At 41.9% G+C, this 16,385-nt stretch overlaps 1 protein-coding gene across 1 annotated transcript in view; it reads left to right on the forward strand.

Annotated features, from left to right (window-relative positions):
• Positions 1-16,385, forward strand: part of TTC39C (tetratricopeptide repeat domain 39C) — a 53,650-nt gene that overhangs the window by 14,687 nt on the left and 22,578 nt on the right. The window contains exons 2-4 of the mRNA XM_061597056.1: positions 7,863-7,911; positions 11,740-11,868; positions 16,073-16,187. Of these exons, the coding sequence (XP_061453040.1) occupies positions 7,863-7,911; positions 11,740-11,868; positions 16,073-16,187 (293 nt within the window). The remainder of the gene's footprint in view (positions 1-7,862; positions 7,912-11,739; positions 11,869-16,072; positions 16,188-16,385) is intronic.

A 16,385-nucleotide genomic window follows, 5' to 3' on the forward strand; every position in this document is an offset into this window, starting at 1 on the left:
GACAATATAATGTTCCTCGGAATAGAAATCCCTCTTCTGTTTATATCTTTAGAATGCACTTCCAGGACAGCTTTTTGCAATAGAAACAGAGATAAGCTGTTAATTTCGTGAATAACAGAGAAGAGTTATAGCTCACCCAGAAGTTCTTTAAAGCTGATTCATTTGACAAATCTCTTTTTGCTGCAACAATTTAAACCAAGTAAAAAAAAAATAGAAAGAAGGGTGCTTGCCTGTTAGTCCGTTTTCTCTTTGAAGAAAAGATAAACGTATCGCATTAATCAGATAGAGCTTGTTCGGAAGTCCGTCCGGCATTGCTGGCTGGACCTTTTCTCATAAATTAATGAAATCCAGTCCTCCCAACAAAAACAGGCTTTTGAGGTTGATCTCTACGTTTCTCCCTGCCCGGGAGAAATTTCATCAGTCAAAAAAAAAAAATGTTCTGACTGATTTATATCTGAATAAGCTTCTTTTGAGGCGGGAGCCCGTCTCAAAAGCAGGCACAAGCGAAGTCACCCTTCCCGGAAGTCACCTGTAATCCTAATACTGACCTTGCCCCATACCCTGACCTTCATCTTCTGCAGTTTAAAAGTTAAAAAAAATGCCTGGCTGATTTTTAATTAATTTAAGAAATGTTGGCTGGCAGCCTATGATAATGCGGGGCATGCTCAGTAAGAACCAACTGTCAGAATTCTAAAAGCCAGACTCACAGCTGCTAGGCTTGCCTAATCGGGCCACACCCACACCAGACTTTGATTTAACTTGAGACAGTCATGGCTTCCCTCAGAGAATCCTGGGAAGTGTAGTTTGTGAAGGGTGCTTGAGAGGAGACTCCTGTTCCACTGAGAGAGCTCCAGCAGCCAGACTGGTTGAACAGTCAGCCACTCTGATTGAAGGTCTGTGAGGGGAACAGGGTGTCTCCTAGCAACTCTCAGCACCCTTCACCAACTACCCAGGATTCTTTGAGAGAAGCCATGACTGTCCGAAGTGAAATAAAGGCCTGGTGTGGATGTGGCCAGGGACAGCTTTGGTTTAAATTTGGGTGGGAGGCTACATGTGCCTGCTGTAGAATAAAAAGGTGGGGGAAAGCTTGAAAAAGAATGATACTGTTCACAATGCTTTCCTTTTCGAAAGGAAAGGGGCTTCCTTTCTGCCCAGTGCTCACTCACCCAATCTCTTCCCCCTCCCCTCCCTGCCCCTTCCCTGGGTCAGTGTTGGACTATGACCTGGGAGACCAGGATTTGAATCCCCACACAGCCATGAAGCTGACTGGGTGACCTTGGGCCAGTCACTGTCTCTCAGCCTCAGAGGAAGGCAATGGTGAAACCACCTCTGAATACCGTTTACCATGAAAACCCTATTCAAAGGGTCGCCATAGGTGGGGATCGACTTGAAGGGAGTCCATTTCCATTTTCAAACATGATTGCATAGAAATAAATCCAATTGAACTCAAAAAGTATGCAAATGATCAAACCCTCCCTCCCCCTTCCTTTGTCCCTCCATCTCCATCCCCTTCCAATACCCACTTTCCCCCTCTTCCTCCTCCCCATGGTCAGTTTTACCTATCTTAAGCATGATTGCATGGAAGTAAATACTACTGAACTCTATAAGCATGCAAATAATCAAACCTGCCCTCCCCTCCCCCTTCCTTGCCCCTCTCCAATATGCTCCTTCCCATTTCCACTCCCCCTCCTCCTCCCCCATGGTCAGTTTTTCCTATCCTAACTAAAATTGCATAGGAATAAATCCCATTGAACTCAATAAGCATGCAAATGATCAGACCTGCTTTTCCCCTCCTTCCCCTCTCCTCTCCCTTCCTCCTCCCCTCCCCTCTTCCTTCTTCCTCCCCCCCTGCCCACTTCAGCCAGCCTTCCCTCCCTCCCCCCCTGGTCAGTTTTACCTATCCTAAGCATGATTGCACAGGAGTAAATCACACTGAATTCAATAAACATGCAAATGATAATACCTGTCCTCCCCTCCCGCCTGCTCCCCTCCCGGTCCTCCCCTCTGTGTTTCCTCCCCTCCCTCCCTCCCTCCCCCTCCCTCCCTCCCTCCCCCTCCCCCTCCTCCCCTCCCCATCCTCTGTGGTCAGTTTCACCTATCCTAAGCATGATTGCATGGGAGTAAATCCCGTTGAACTCAATAAGCATGCAAATGATCAATCCATTCTCAGCAAACTTCCACAGGATCCCATTTCTTACCTCCCAGATTAAAAAGCAGGGAAATTCACTAATAGGCAAAAAACTTTCCTGTTTAAGAACGTACCTATAGCCCACAGCTATTTCTATCAAACTTTAAAAAGCAGGGAAATTGGGCAGCTATAGTGAATGCACCAGGGGAGCAGGAGACCTGATCTCCTCTCTGAGATATTGTACTGCCCTACAAATTTGTCAAAATGCAAACACAATTTGGGTTGGTCTTTCACAGTCCAATCCACTTCCTGTGTAGCTTGGAAGAATTTCAGAGTCACACTCCCCCTGTCTCTCTCCCGACAGAGGTCATCATACAGGGTGACCAAGGCTGTTTCCATGCCAAAACCAGTCCTGAAACCCGACTGAAATGGATCCAGATAATCAGTCTCATCCAAGAGTGTCTGGAGCTGACCTGCCACCACTCGTTCAAGGACCTTCCACATTAACTTTCCACTTTAAATAAAGCAATAAAAATCCTAAATTTGCAGAAGCAGGAGCAAACATCTGATGTCTTCACCTGATTCTCCCTCAGAGTAGTTTGTCTTGGATGGTTGTGTGGAGAAAGAGAGGACAGGGCAGCTGAAGCAGGAACTTAGTTCAGGGGTGTAGCCTAAGTTGGAATCCTGCCAGAGGTTTAAAAATGATCTGGAAAACTATCTGTTATTGGGGGAAAAATCCCTCCCCTCCCACATGTACCCTATCAAAGTGTTTATTATTGATGGCATCAGAAACTTAGAAGCTGTGATCTGTCTGAGCTTTTCTTCGGAAACGGTAATTATTTTGCTTAGGTCATTTTTCTCCAGGTAGACAAGGTTTGGATGCACTGACCATGTCCTCATGTCATACTATACCACAGATTAGTTCAGTGTGAATTAGCAGGAATGAATCACTGTGAGCCTTTGGCTTGCATGCTGTTCTCCGCTCTTTGATTAACCACAGCTTGTCCACATCTTTAGTTAATCTTAATTATTTTCACTTTAAACAATCCAGCTTTAGTAACTATAGTTTGAAGTTGGCTTGTATGAAACTGACTAGATAGTGTTAAGTGGTTTGTCAGTCTGGACAATGCAACAAACTGTGGCTAGGTGAAAGCTTAGAAAGATAAGAGCCCAGGTGCATTGGACCAAAAGCCCATCTAGCCCAGCATTCTGTACTTGCAGTGGCCAACCAAATGCCAATGGGAAGCCCACAAGTAAGACCTGAGTGCTCGGGGACTTCTCCTGCTCATTGATCCACAGCAGCTGGTATTGCAAGACATACAGTCTGATCTTGGACATAATACAGCCATCATGGCAAGTATATATTGATAGCCTTCTCCTCTATGAATTTGTTTAAAGCCCTCCAACTTGGTGGCCATCACTACATCTTGTGGTAAACAAATTCCTGAAATACTACTTTCTTTTACTGTCCCAAATCTCCCACCATTCAGCTTCATCAAATGACTTCTGATTCTAATATCAGAGAGAAGAAAACCTTCTTTCTATCCACTTTGTCCAGACCAAACATATTTTTATACGCTAAAATATGTGTGTTTTATGTCTCCCTTTATAAAAACCAAAAATCGCACGCTGTAACCTTTCATCTTTGGGGATTTGCTCTAGTCCCTTGATCATTTTGGCTGCCCTTTTCAGCACCTCCAGCTCTACATACTCTTTTTGCGATTTGACAATCAGAACTGAATTCCCAGTGTGGTCACACTGTTGATTTATAAAGGCATTATGATATTGGTAGTTTTGTTTTCAGTCTTTAATGAACCCTAGCATGGAAGCCATCCTTTTCAGGGCTGCTGCACACTGGGTTGGCATTATCATCATGACCCCAAGATCTTTCCTGGACAGTCACAGCCATTTCAGATCCCATTCATGTAAATATAAAGTGAGGATTTTTTGCCTCAATGTGCCTCACTTTACACTTACTTACATTAAGCTGCATTTGTCATTTTACTCCCCATTTACCCAATTTGAAGAGATCCTTTTGGAACTCCTTGCAGTCCCTTTTTCTTAACAGTCCTGCCGGTGAGTTAAGATCTGCCAGGAGGCTCTTCTTTGGAGCCTCATCACTGAAACTCATCATGTTCCTCTCCCCTGCCAAAAGGGTGACAAAAATCTCTTCTGAAATTTGAGGAAGAGCTTGGTTTGTGGCAGTATTTGCTGACTTCAGAATGAAAAAATGCTGGTGTTTCATACTTTCTCTGTTGTAGACAAATTAGGTACTAGGTACTTTTTTCTTTTTAGATTGTCTAAAAGTTATGATTTAGGAATATCCTATACCTAAATATTCCCCATCTAGGTATTGTTTGAAGTAATGAAGAGTGACCTTTCAGGCATTACTTTTGTTCTTCTGATTATTTTGTGTTCTAATTAAGCTGCTGAAAAAAACTTGTTCTTGTTGGCAGCTAATTAAAATTCATGTGATCCCTTGTGGAATGGATGTTTCCTGGGAAACTGTTAATTTTTCTTAACTTTGTGGCAATTAAATATTTTGTTCATGTCTGTGTAGAAAATACCTAATTTACTGTTTGAATTGACTTAATATATGCAACACTCACATTTCATCCCTTCCCTACACATGCAATATCTTGTATATTCTGAAATCACTTCGTCTTAAGTACTGGATGATTACTTTCTGACATAACTTCAAACTAGCAAATTAAGATTACAGGGGCCATCTAGTTTTGAGTTGTAGACCTGCAAAGGATATAAAAGATCATTGAAGGCAATTGGTTTAAGTGATGGGAGTACTTTTCAGAGGTTTACCCTTTTTGTGTGTGTATGAAATAATTTCATTTACTTGGATTCTAATGTGGCCCAGGTTAAACATAGACCTGGGTTTATCTGGTTGTAAATCTCAGTTTACCTTTCTAACTTGGGAAATGGGAAAACATATTATCTACCTCATAGGGTGAAGTTGAGGGGGGGGGTTAACACGTTAAAGTGCTATTTTAAGGGACTGCAACTCTACTTTTCCTTGGAGTGTTCAGACATTCTTATGGTGAGGCATAAGCTCTGCAACAAAGTTTGCAATCCGTTCTTCAGTGCTTTAGGAAACATCACTTAAAATCACACCCTCAGCAGTGGTGGGGAGCCTCTGGCCCTGGGTCAAGCTCACCAGGTCTCTAGGCCCTCTGGGCTGTTTGGGGCAAACCATGTCCACCTTTACCAGACCTGACATCATATATGATGTCAGGTGTGGGAAAGTTTAAGCTATTTACAGAGATGGGAGATAACCTGTTCAGTCCTATTCTGCACGTGGCATACATGAAGTGTGCGCTCTTCCGCACTCTCAGCCTTGCCTCTTTCTAAAAGCAACGATAGAGAAGGCCAATGAATCGAGAATTTGGAGCGCTGGAGTAGAGCTGAACAAGGAGGAGACCACTGAAGTGGTAATCCAGCTCTTAACAGCAGTAGCCTCTTCCGCAGGCACAGAGAGAATTTTTCTTCATTTGGACTAATACACTCTACATTGAGAAATAAATTGGGAACTGAAAAAGCAGGAAAGCTTGTATTTCTTTTCCAAACAAGGAAGAAAAAGATGAAGAAGACTGAGTTAACCATACCACCCAATATTTTAAGTTTCTCATGTTGAGATGTTGAAATTGCCTAATTTTTAAAACAACTTTATATTCATCTAAAAACGGAAATAGTTAACCATTCAAAAATCCATGTGCATGTTTTGTTAATGTTGTTTATTCTTCTGGTTAGTTTTCTTCTTAAATAGGCCTCATTATGCCTACCAGGCTGTTTTGGCTAATCCGTGCCCACCTGTCCTATACCTGACATCATATATGGTAATGTAATAATAAAATAATTAGGTGTAGGGCAGGTAAAGACAGTGTTGCACTGAAGGGGGCTTTGCAGACTTGCAGGGGAACTGCAAAGCCCATGCAGAGTGCTTTACAAGCACTGATGGCCAGTTGATTATTGGGGTTTACCAACTCCAGTGCCATTACCCCACATGGGCAAAAATGTCATTGTGATGTCAAGTGATTGACAGGTAAGCAACCCTACCACCGGTCAAACTTGGCCTGCAAGGTGGGGGGAGAAATAAGGATCTGGCCCATTAGCTGGATCTGCAGTAATCCAGTCTTGAGGTTACCAATGAATGGATCATGGTGATCAAGCTATCCCTGTCAAGGAATGGTCACAGCTGACATACCAACCAGTGGCTTCCTTGCCACTGAAGTCATTTGGGTCCAAGAGTACCCCCCAAGCTGTGTACCTGATCCTTGAGAGAGAGTGTAACCCCATCCAGAATGGGTAGATTCCCCAATTCCCAGACCTATGACTTATCCACATAGTGTACGTATTTTCAGGATTCAGTTTCAATTTATTGGCCCTCATCCAACCCATCACTACATCCTGTCATTGGTCTAGGTCATGCATGTAGAAAAAGGGGGTAAAAGACCAGAATGCTGAAGTATTTTATAGAAAACTGGTTTTATTGCGAGATTTTTTTCAAAGAAGCCCAAACTGGTTTTATTGCAGGATATTTTCAAACAAGCCCAGCGCGTTTCATTCTGGTCTTTGACTCCCTTTTTCTACATATCGAATTGGATGCTCACCACTCTTTATCTGCTAGGTCATGCATGGCCACTCCTCACTTGGATGTAATAGAGAAATAGAGTTGAGTGTCGTATATAGGACAAGATTTGGTTACTGTCACCACATATGTTCATCTGTGGAAGGTAGTGGTGTGGGATGATTCAAGCTGGCGTGTATATGGATTGCTGTTCTTGGGGAAACAATGTGCATCGGAAGGGAGAGAAGGAGTCTTGATGCATGCTAGTTAAGGTAGAGAAAGCTTGGGCTACTCCTCTTCCAAGAGTTTGCTTGCTGCGTCTTGTTGCATAGTTCACCATCTAAAGGCAGACCATTAAGTCCAGAGCCTAAAATTGTCTAGGTGTACCTCTGGGCATATAAGGAGGAGTTTAGGGGTTGTTAGCTCTGCGTCATGGAAATTGTGTGGCATTCCACAGAGCATTCTATTGTCACCTGTGCTTCTTAACAGCTAAATGTGATCTTCTCTAGAATGCAGTACCACTCATGTACTGATGATGCTCAGGTCTGTATACCACCTGAGCAGCCATCTGGCTTGAACCATTGTTCAGAGCCCATGGAAGCTTCCACTTTAGCTGATTCACTATTGAAGAGGCAAGCCCCCTTTTCTCTCTAAAATGTAGTCTGATGCTTCACAGCAGGGTGATTTGGGGTGGAAATGTCAAAGAAATCTCGCTACAAACTTGATTCTCCTCTTGATATGATTTGTCCATTAGATCGCAGCCGAGACCATTTCCCTGTTGTGCTAAATTCATATAGTGATTTCAGTTAGTACATATTTAGTGTGTGTGCTTTGTTTAGTTAACCAATACCCTCTGGAATTGGACTTTATGCTGGGAAGTTTGAAAATCCAAGAAATTCATTTTTAAAACCAAGTACGGGTGGAATATGGCATTGTATTTTGGATAGTTATCCAATAGAATAGATCTTCATTGTGATCATGAAAATGAAAGAACAGTGGCACTGGCTTACCACCACCACCAGTTAACTGCTATTGGCTATATTACATTGGTTCTATTCAAGGATGTTTGAACAGATTTTATGCTTCCCCTCCCTGCAAAGCAATAATAAGGAATGTTAATGCCAATAGTAATTTTACCTTCTTTTTCTCTTACAGAAACCATAGTCCTTTAATGAGCTTTGGGGCCAGTTTTGTCAGTTTCTTGGTAAGTGAGCACAAAATCCTCTTGTAGTCATTTGTTATGAATTTCTTTAGACATCACAATATAAGTGTTGCAGGATATATTTTTCTTCTGTAGTGCCACTGTTTCTAAAAGTGAGTGCACTTTTAAACTTGGACCCCCCCCCCCGGTAAATCTATAACTTATATAAAATGTGCACAAATGCATTTATTTTAAGACTATGATTCATAATTTAAGCCTGATTCAGATGTCCCAAGTCTGTGTCTGTTCCTTCAAATCATGTTTTTATGTTCTCTGAAATCATGGTTTGGGGTCAAGGCACTAGCCATAGTTTGCAGATTTTAACATCATTGCTAACTATGGCTGGAGGAAATAAGGCAGTAGAAGAGAAGAAGAGAGTGCCTGAGGATCTGGTTCATGACAACTGAATCACACCTTCTGTTTTTCTTTTAACAATTTGTTAGGGATCCAGATGGGACTGTAGTAGTATCAGCAAAAAGGTTTTTTGAGGTAGAGAAGTGTGTATCCTCCTCTCTTCCACAGGATCCAAATGCCAGATTAAAAAATAGAACAAAAAGCTCAGCATGGGGTCCTCATGCATCTTCTGCACCAGTCTGAGGAGTGGAGGTGCAATGCCGGCATAATTCCCAAGAATTTTATTTTTTGCTGTATATGTTCTATGGTGTTCAAATTTCTTTAACTATCTAAAGTTACTTGACTTTTTCTCTTGTCTCTCCAAGTCCAGCATTGCCTACCTGCGTGACAGATCATTTTCTAAGGTTACTTTTGCAAACTTATATGCTGTGAGCCCTAGAATGTGGGGTGGAGGACAAAGGGACACTAAAAATTATTTCACCTGAAGTGTTTCATGCTTCCTACAGCTCTACTATTTGCAGTCAGGATGTTCCTAGCTACAGATGAGCTATTCAGACACTTTTTTCTCTAAGCTACTGCTTGCTGAGTATGTATGGGGTTGGAGAGAATTTCCGGGAGTTTGATAACTTACATCTTGACATGTATCTGGAACAGGGGTGGGGAATCTCTGGCCCATGGGCCTAATTAGGCCTGCCATTTGGCCAAGCCACACCCACCTGCCAGTCACCTGACATAATACATGACATCAGTGTGGACAAGTAAAAAGGCTGCTGGGCTGGTCCAAAAGGGCCTTTTGAATTCCTGCTGATCTGTGAGGCTTCAGAAGTGAAGCTCACATAGCTTTCAAAGCATTGAAAATCAGGTGACCAGGGGGACTCCAAAACACAGCGCTGTTTGCAAGCTTGCACTGTGCTTTGAAGTCCCAGTGATTAGCTGATTGTCAGTGTTTCAAAGCACTGTGTCACCTGATGTCATTGTGATATCAAGTGATTGACAGTTGGGTGACCCACACAACTGTCAAATTTGGCCTGAAGGGGATGAAATACCCTCTCACCCACAAAAGCACATGCCACAATAAATGTTATAAAATTTGGTGGTTTCTGAAAACAGCAACTTTTATGGCACCTAAGTATGTGCACATATAGTAGTCCTACTTTCTTCTATTGTTGAAATTACATGGGAAGCTAAGGAGTATAGCAAAATGTCTTTTGTGTACAAATCCCACTTGAAACTATGTTGAAATTTTTATATACCTTGCAGTTTGCCAGTGTCCCAGTACTACAAGTTGGGAAAAGGCTTAAAGCAGTAGTTTTATTTTGAATATCTTTTGTTGTTTTGGGGTTGAGTAATTAGAAACATTTCTCCCCAACATTGCTTATCTCAACTGGTTTGCTGAACCAGTGTAACCTCCCAGCACAGCATTATTGTGCCCTGAAAAGCATTTGCTTAGTTACTATTCTAAATATAGTTGTAGCACTTTGCCATGTGAAAGCTGATATGAAATTATCTTATCCAGAAGTAAAGGGGCTGATACAACTTGACAGCAATTTTAGTTCAGTTGTATATGAAGCTTCTAGTTATGTTAGGAGAAGCAGAAAATTATTTTAATTTCTGGGTTCTGTTGGACTGGCTTGTGCATAATGCAAAGCCATGGTTTATTTAGCCAAAGTGTGGTTTGTTTGGATTTCCAAACCTGCCCAGCGGGCTAACTATGGCTTGTTTTCTGGCAGCAAACCCCATGATGTGAAGCCATAGTTTATTGTTGGCTTAAAATTGTGGCTTGTTTAAACAATGGTTTGGCATTGTATCGGAACTGAACAGCCTTGCTCAACCATGCTTAATTTTTCAACCCAGGTGCAGTGGCAGAGGTGGCAGCAGCACTAGCCATTTGAGTGTTCCCCACCACTACCATCAACTTCAAATGTACCTTCCTTGCAGGAGGAGCAATAATATGCAGCAGTGGCAGATTCCCCCCCCCCCAGGTTTGGCCACGCTAATAGAGGCAGCAAGCCCACTCTGACAGTAGTTGCTGCTATCACTAGTGGTGGTGGTGGTGGTAGTAGTAGTAGTGGGCTCCTTCTAGGAGGAAAGGCGGGATAGAAATTTAATAATTAAATACTGTTATGAGGGCTCTGTAGAGCAGGGGGCAGCAGGTAGCACTTTGCCACTGGCAGCTCCTCTGACTGCAGCTGTAGGGGAGATCAGCTCGTTAAAAGACCTCAAGGCATCTGTTAGAGGTGTTGGCCAGTTTAGTTGAGGAGGATATTATCTTCAGCAGTCCTCCCCCCCCCCCCCCGTGCTCCCTGCTGAAAAGGCAGCAGTGTATTTGTGGTGGGCACCTGGGAAGAGCAGGCAAAGTCATCAGTGGTAAGGGATACCACCTCCAATACCCCCCCTCCAAAAATGCCCATCTTGTAGAGATTTTTCAGAGACCAGAAGCTGGCAAACCATGGTCTGGGATCGCTTTGAAGTGGTAGTGGATCCCAGCTATGCCATTTGCCTCCCATTTTCAAGCTGACCTGCCCCAGATGCAAAAGTGATTTAGATAGGCTGAAATGTAACCTGTAAAAATAATTCCATAATAATTTTGACAGGTCCTCAAAATGAATAGTCAAACACGAATATTTTATACAGTATATGACTGTATACTACAGTAACTTCATGCTCAATTGGAAATATATAAACGCATGTTAGTTACAACTAAGAAGAAAATGAGAATAGTACTATAATTCCTAGCAGATTGGGTCCCATGACCAGGAATAATTTAAAAAAGCTCATTATATGTGAAGTTGAAGAGTGCAATCTTCTAGAATCTAAAATTTAGGTGTTGTGGTCCTGCTCCCAGAGTCTCAAATGGTGGTCTCCTGATTCCAATGGATACCACATTTCATTTATTAGAGTAACTACAAGTAATATGGGAAAGATTCACTTTCTGATGATGCATTGGAATGGCCAACCTGGTAAGCAGTAAGGTCAGGATGTGGGCCTCCAGATGTTGTTTGACCACAGTTTTCATCATCTCTTTCCATTGATCATGCTGACTGCTGATGGAAGTTGAAATCCATCAGCACCTGGAGGGCTGCACTGCACGTTCCCTGTCCCTGAATTACGATCAAGGTAGCAAAGCTAATGGTGACCTCTGTGATTATGTTAGCTGTGTAATAATTACAAGAAAGTATTCAGTTTATTGTATTTTTTTTTCCATTGGGAAGCCTTCATCCTACTACCTGTTTATAATACTGCTTTGTTCAATGCACAGCAGTAAATGCAGCATGGTTTAATTTTTGGTTTCTCATTTCCTTTGACAATGGCTTTTAAATGCAGTCCTCTTGTGGGAGATGCTTCTGTGTCTTAGATAGTGAGCTTATTTCAAGTGCTTATAAAACTGTTATACAACATCCTTACTCTGTGCAACAATAAGCAGTTTAGATTACCTTACTTTATGATTCAGTAGTCTTTCTTGTTATATTTTAACAGAATGCCATGATGACTTTTGAAGAAGAAAAAATGCAGTTGGCATGTGATGACTTAAAAGCTACCGAAAAACTCTGTGAGAGTGAAGAAGCAGGAGTTATAGAAACAATAAAAAATAAAATAAAGAAGAATGTAAGTGCAACATTGCTAACATGTGAACTAACATATCTTGTTCTGACTGCTTCCTAGATAACGGCCTTTGGCATGTAAAAGATGTTTGCAGGATTGAGTTATCAGATTCAGTTTTATTACATTTTTTTATCCTATCCTTCCTCCATTGAGCTCATGGGTGGCTCTTCTCCCCACACACTTTTATCCTTACAATAGTCATAGGAATATCGGAAGCTGCCCTTATACTGAGTTAGACTGTTGTTCCATCTATCTCAGTATTGTTGACACTGACTGGCAGCAGGTCTCAAGGGTTTCAGGATAGCAGTCTCTTCCATCCCTACCTGGAGACACCAGGGTTTGAACCTGGGACCTTCTGCATGTAATTCAGATGCTCTGCCACTGATCTACAGCCCGTGTCCTACAATCCTATAAATTAAGCTAGGAGAGTGACTGATTAGAGATCACTTAATGAGCCTAATCGGTGAATGAAGATGCCCTCTCACAGACTAATCCTACATTCTGTTTACAATTCCTGTGATTTCCTGCTTTATAGACTCTTCAGGATCCATTACCAGTGTCTTCTCAAGTAGGTATCTGTATCTAAGCCTTGGTCTTCGATATTCCAGGCAGGAGTTATCAAAGGCCTTGTTTTGTTGCAAGGTCCAACTATAGACTAGTTTTTCATTAATAGGCAAAAAACCCTTGTGGTTTAAGAACATACATATAGCCAACAAATATTTCTATCAAACTTTAAAAAGCAGGGAAATTGGGCAGCTATAGTGAATGCCACCAGGGGAGCAGGAGACCTGTCCTCCTCTCTGAAATATTGGATTGATAATTTGCATGTTTATTGATTTCAGTGGGATTTACTCCTGTGCACTCATGCTTAGGATAGGTGAAACTGACCACAGGGAACGGAGGGAGTGCTGGAGTGGGCAGGGGAGAAGGAAGAAGGGAGGAGGAGGGGAAGGAGGAGGGGAGGGAGACGGGGAGGGGAAAGGCAGGTCTGATCATTTGCATGTTTATTGAGTTCAGTTGCATTTATTCACATGCAATCACGCTTAGGATAGATGAAACTGGCCACAGGAGAAGAGGAATGGGGGGGAGGGGATTGGGAAGGGGAAGGGAGGGACAGGAAGGGAAAAGGAGGGATGGAAGGGGAAGGGTAGAGTAGGTTTGATCATTTGCATGCTTATTGAGTTCAGTGGGATTTACTCCTGTGCAATCATGCTTAGGAAAGGTGAAGCTGACCTGAGGGAGGGGCAGAGAGGGAGAGAAAGGAGGAGATTGGGTGGGTGGGCACTGAGCTGAGGGAAAGCCTCGTTCCTTTCGAAAAAGAAAACATTGTTAACAGCATGATTGTTTTTTGGAGTTTTCCCCACTTTTTTATTCTACAGCAGAAATGTGTAGTCTCCCACCCAAATTTAAACCAAACCTGTCCCTGGCCACCTTCACACCAGATGTTTATTCCACTTTAAACAGAATCCTGGGAAGTGTAGTTTGTGAAGGGTGCTGAGAGTTGTTAGGAGACTCCTGTTCCCCTGACAGAGCTCCAGTGGCTGGAGTGGTTTAACAGTCAGCCCCTCTTCTGGTGATTGTAGCTCTGTGAGGGGAATGAGGCATCTCCTAACAACTCTCGGTACCCTTTACAAACTACACTTCCCAGGATCCTTTGGGGGAAGCCATGACTGTTTACAGTGGAATAAATGTGTGTGTGGCCCCCTGATTAGCCAAGTCAAACAGCTGTGAGTGACTTTTGGAACACTGACAGCTGGTTCTTACTGAGCATGCCTGTGCTATCATAGACTCCAGTGTTAAATTTCTTAAATTAATTAAAAATCAACTATGCATTTTTTAACTTTTAAACTGCAGAAGATGAAGGTCAGAGTATGGGGCAAGGTCAGTAATAGGATTACAGGTACTCTGTGAACATGGCTGATTTTTAATTTCAACAAATTGAGACCACTGACAAAAAAATTAACAGAAGTCTGGATTTTTTTCTACTGTTTTACACTTTGAACTCTAGATTTTCTCTGAGTGTTCTGTGTGTCACCCTGAAAATGTAGAGGGTTGTTAAGCAAGCGTTTCTGAGTTCAGGACTATACGTTTTGTAAGATTTTGTTTTGAAATGAGCTTATGGGAAGCAGCAGAATGGCATGGGGGTATTTTCAATTTAACATGGCAGAACGTAAAAAATTCATGCTGGCTATAGTATACAGCCACTCTTGTGGCTGTATAATTGTAATTGATGGACAGTGTCTTGGCTCCTGATTGTCCTGACAAAAGTGTAGCCTTATTTGGCTACTTTTGCTATACAAAAAGCTTTCTTTCAAGTGACACTGGGCATTTCATTTGGTATGTATTGGCCATCTATGATAGCTGTTTGCCTTTTTTTTCTTTTTGTGAAGTTTGTTCCTAGTGCCATGTTTACTCCCTTTCTATTTTCTAGCCCTCCTGAATTGTTGGCAGTGGCAGCTGATACTTCTGAAACTAGAGCAAGCTCAGCTACAAGCCCCTACCCTTGCTAATCCATTTCTGTTGCACTTTCCCTTGACCCCTGCTGCACCCCAGCTCTGCCTATGCAAACCGCCACCCTCAGTCATGAGAACTAAATAGAACGTTTATTTAGAAACTTTAAATGGAATCTGGTGGAATCTGAGCCCTCCCAAAGTAATTTGCCTTTCATTTTCTCTGAAACATTAAAATCTTACCCAGATTCTCCCCCTCCCCCCCAAAAAATTCCGCTTTGTCCGCCATGCAAGAAATAGCTCCATTTTCTCTATACCTCCTGCTCAGGTCACCTTCAGCGTAGCCCAGTCCTCTTTTCCCCTTTCTCTAGAGCAAAGAAGGTGTGAAAGGCAACTGTTACCAGCTGGCACCAATTAGCATTTGCCTTCTAATCTTCATATTGCTTCAGTCTATTGAATTACAGAATCATGCAGGTTTTGCAGCATCATGACTTGACAGCACTGTGGGGTCTCTGCTTGCCTTTGATGCTTGGCTGTTACTGCCATGAATTGAAATGACATATCAAGCACATGTTTTTGTACTTAAGATAAATTAAGATTAGTAAGTTGCTGTTTCAGACAATAAAAGTTGGTTGAGTATTTCTGCTTCAGAAACCGTCACCTGTTGCATACATGTAGTTGGCATGTCTCCTCTACTAAGAATGATTAATTTTGGCTAGTAATCTTGCTGAAGTATCCCATGGATGCTGTTTATCTTTGCTAGTTCAGTGGACCTAGTGCAGTACACTGCATAGTCTATAAATAATGACGCTTTGGCTTCCTTTGAGAACATCCTGCATTATTAATGTTGAGTATATTAAAATCTGGGCAGTTTGTTTAGTTTCATTGTTCCATGCATTTTTCTAATGAGAGTATGAGAAGAAGGTTTCTGTTTTCCAGTTCCCAGTGTGCAAATGCATCCTCCACATAGCAGATCTGTTTTTTCGGGGGTGGGGGAGCCAACAACTTTAGAGGAGTGACAGGCAGAATGCCCTATTAAGCAGCCTGCACTGCTTAGAATATCACATTTCTGTAAACATCATCTGACACTCGAAGAAAGAAAAGGTGATTTTATAAAATGTATTTACAGGTATTGCTACTTGCTTTTCTAATCCATTACTTTTAGAATAGTCTTGCACACGCAGTTACATAATACAATCTGCTTATTATACTAATGCAAACTAAAATATGAAGCAGAACCTGCCCTTTTATTGTAAGGGTTTCCCGTGTATTGCTGCTGCTACTGATGTTTGATAATTAACTATTCCTTCTATGGTTCCACAGAATAAGAAAATTTTCAAATTTAGCTTGCAACCTCTAGAATGGGACATGTACATATGCTTGTTTCATGTTCACTGTTCTTTCTAGGGGGTTCACATGTGAAATCCCAAATGAAAAGGGATGGTTCTGGTAACATATTTTTTTTTTATACCTGGTACAGCAGAAGACAGAAGGGGTGTGTGTTTTCTCTTATCATTCCTTATCATGGTGTTCTTATAGATGAATGAATGCCTCTATAGCAAGTGGGAGACGTACAGTATTTGCAGTTTCCAAACTTACTGGCAGTTTTATAAATGTGATCTGAAATTATCTTTAGGTTCAAAAAAAAAATTAAGATACTGTTCGGAAATGTAGGACCTCCATGTTACAAAGGAGAATATATGGAGAATTTAAGATGCCTGTGACGTTTCAACTCTTCTTTCATGGCTTTCAAATAGGTTGATGGCCGAAAGGCTGCCCCATCCATGATTGATCGACTGCAGAGACAGATCATTGTAGCAGACTGTCAAGTTTATCTTGCGGTGCTTTCTTTTGTGAAACAAGAACTGTCGGGTGAGCTGTGACTTCAAATACTAAATCTTTTTTTCCCCATGGAATTGAAAGTTCTGTCATTTTTAGTCCTCTGGTTCTTCCCTTGTGTATGCGGAAAGGAAGTAGGCAGTTTGATTTGCAGGTTATTGACAACCTACAGTTTGCCTTCTAGTAGCCTAAGACAATTTGCTGAAAGGAAAACAAACCTTTTCCTTTCCT

Source organism: Rhineura floridana, chromosome 1, assembly GCF_030035675.1.
Source record: "Rhineura floridana isolate rRhiFlo1 chromosome 1, rRhiFlo1.hap2, whole genome shotgun sequence".
NCBI classification, from domain to species: domain Eukaryota; kingdom Metazoa; phylum Chordata; class Lepidosauria; order Squamata; family Rhineuridae; genus Rhineura; species Rhineura floridana.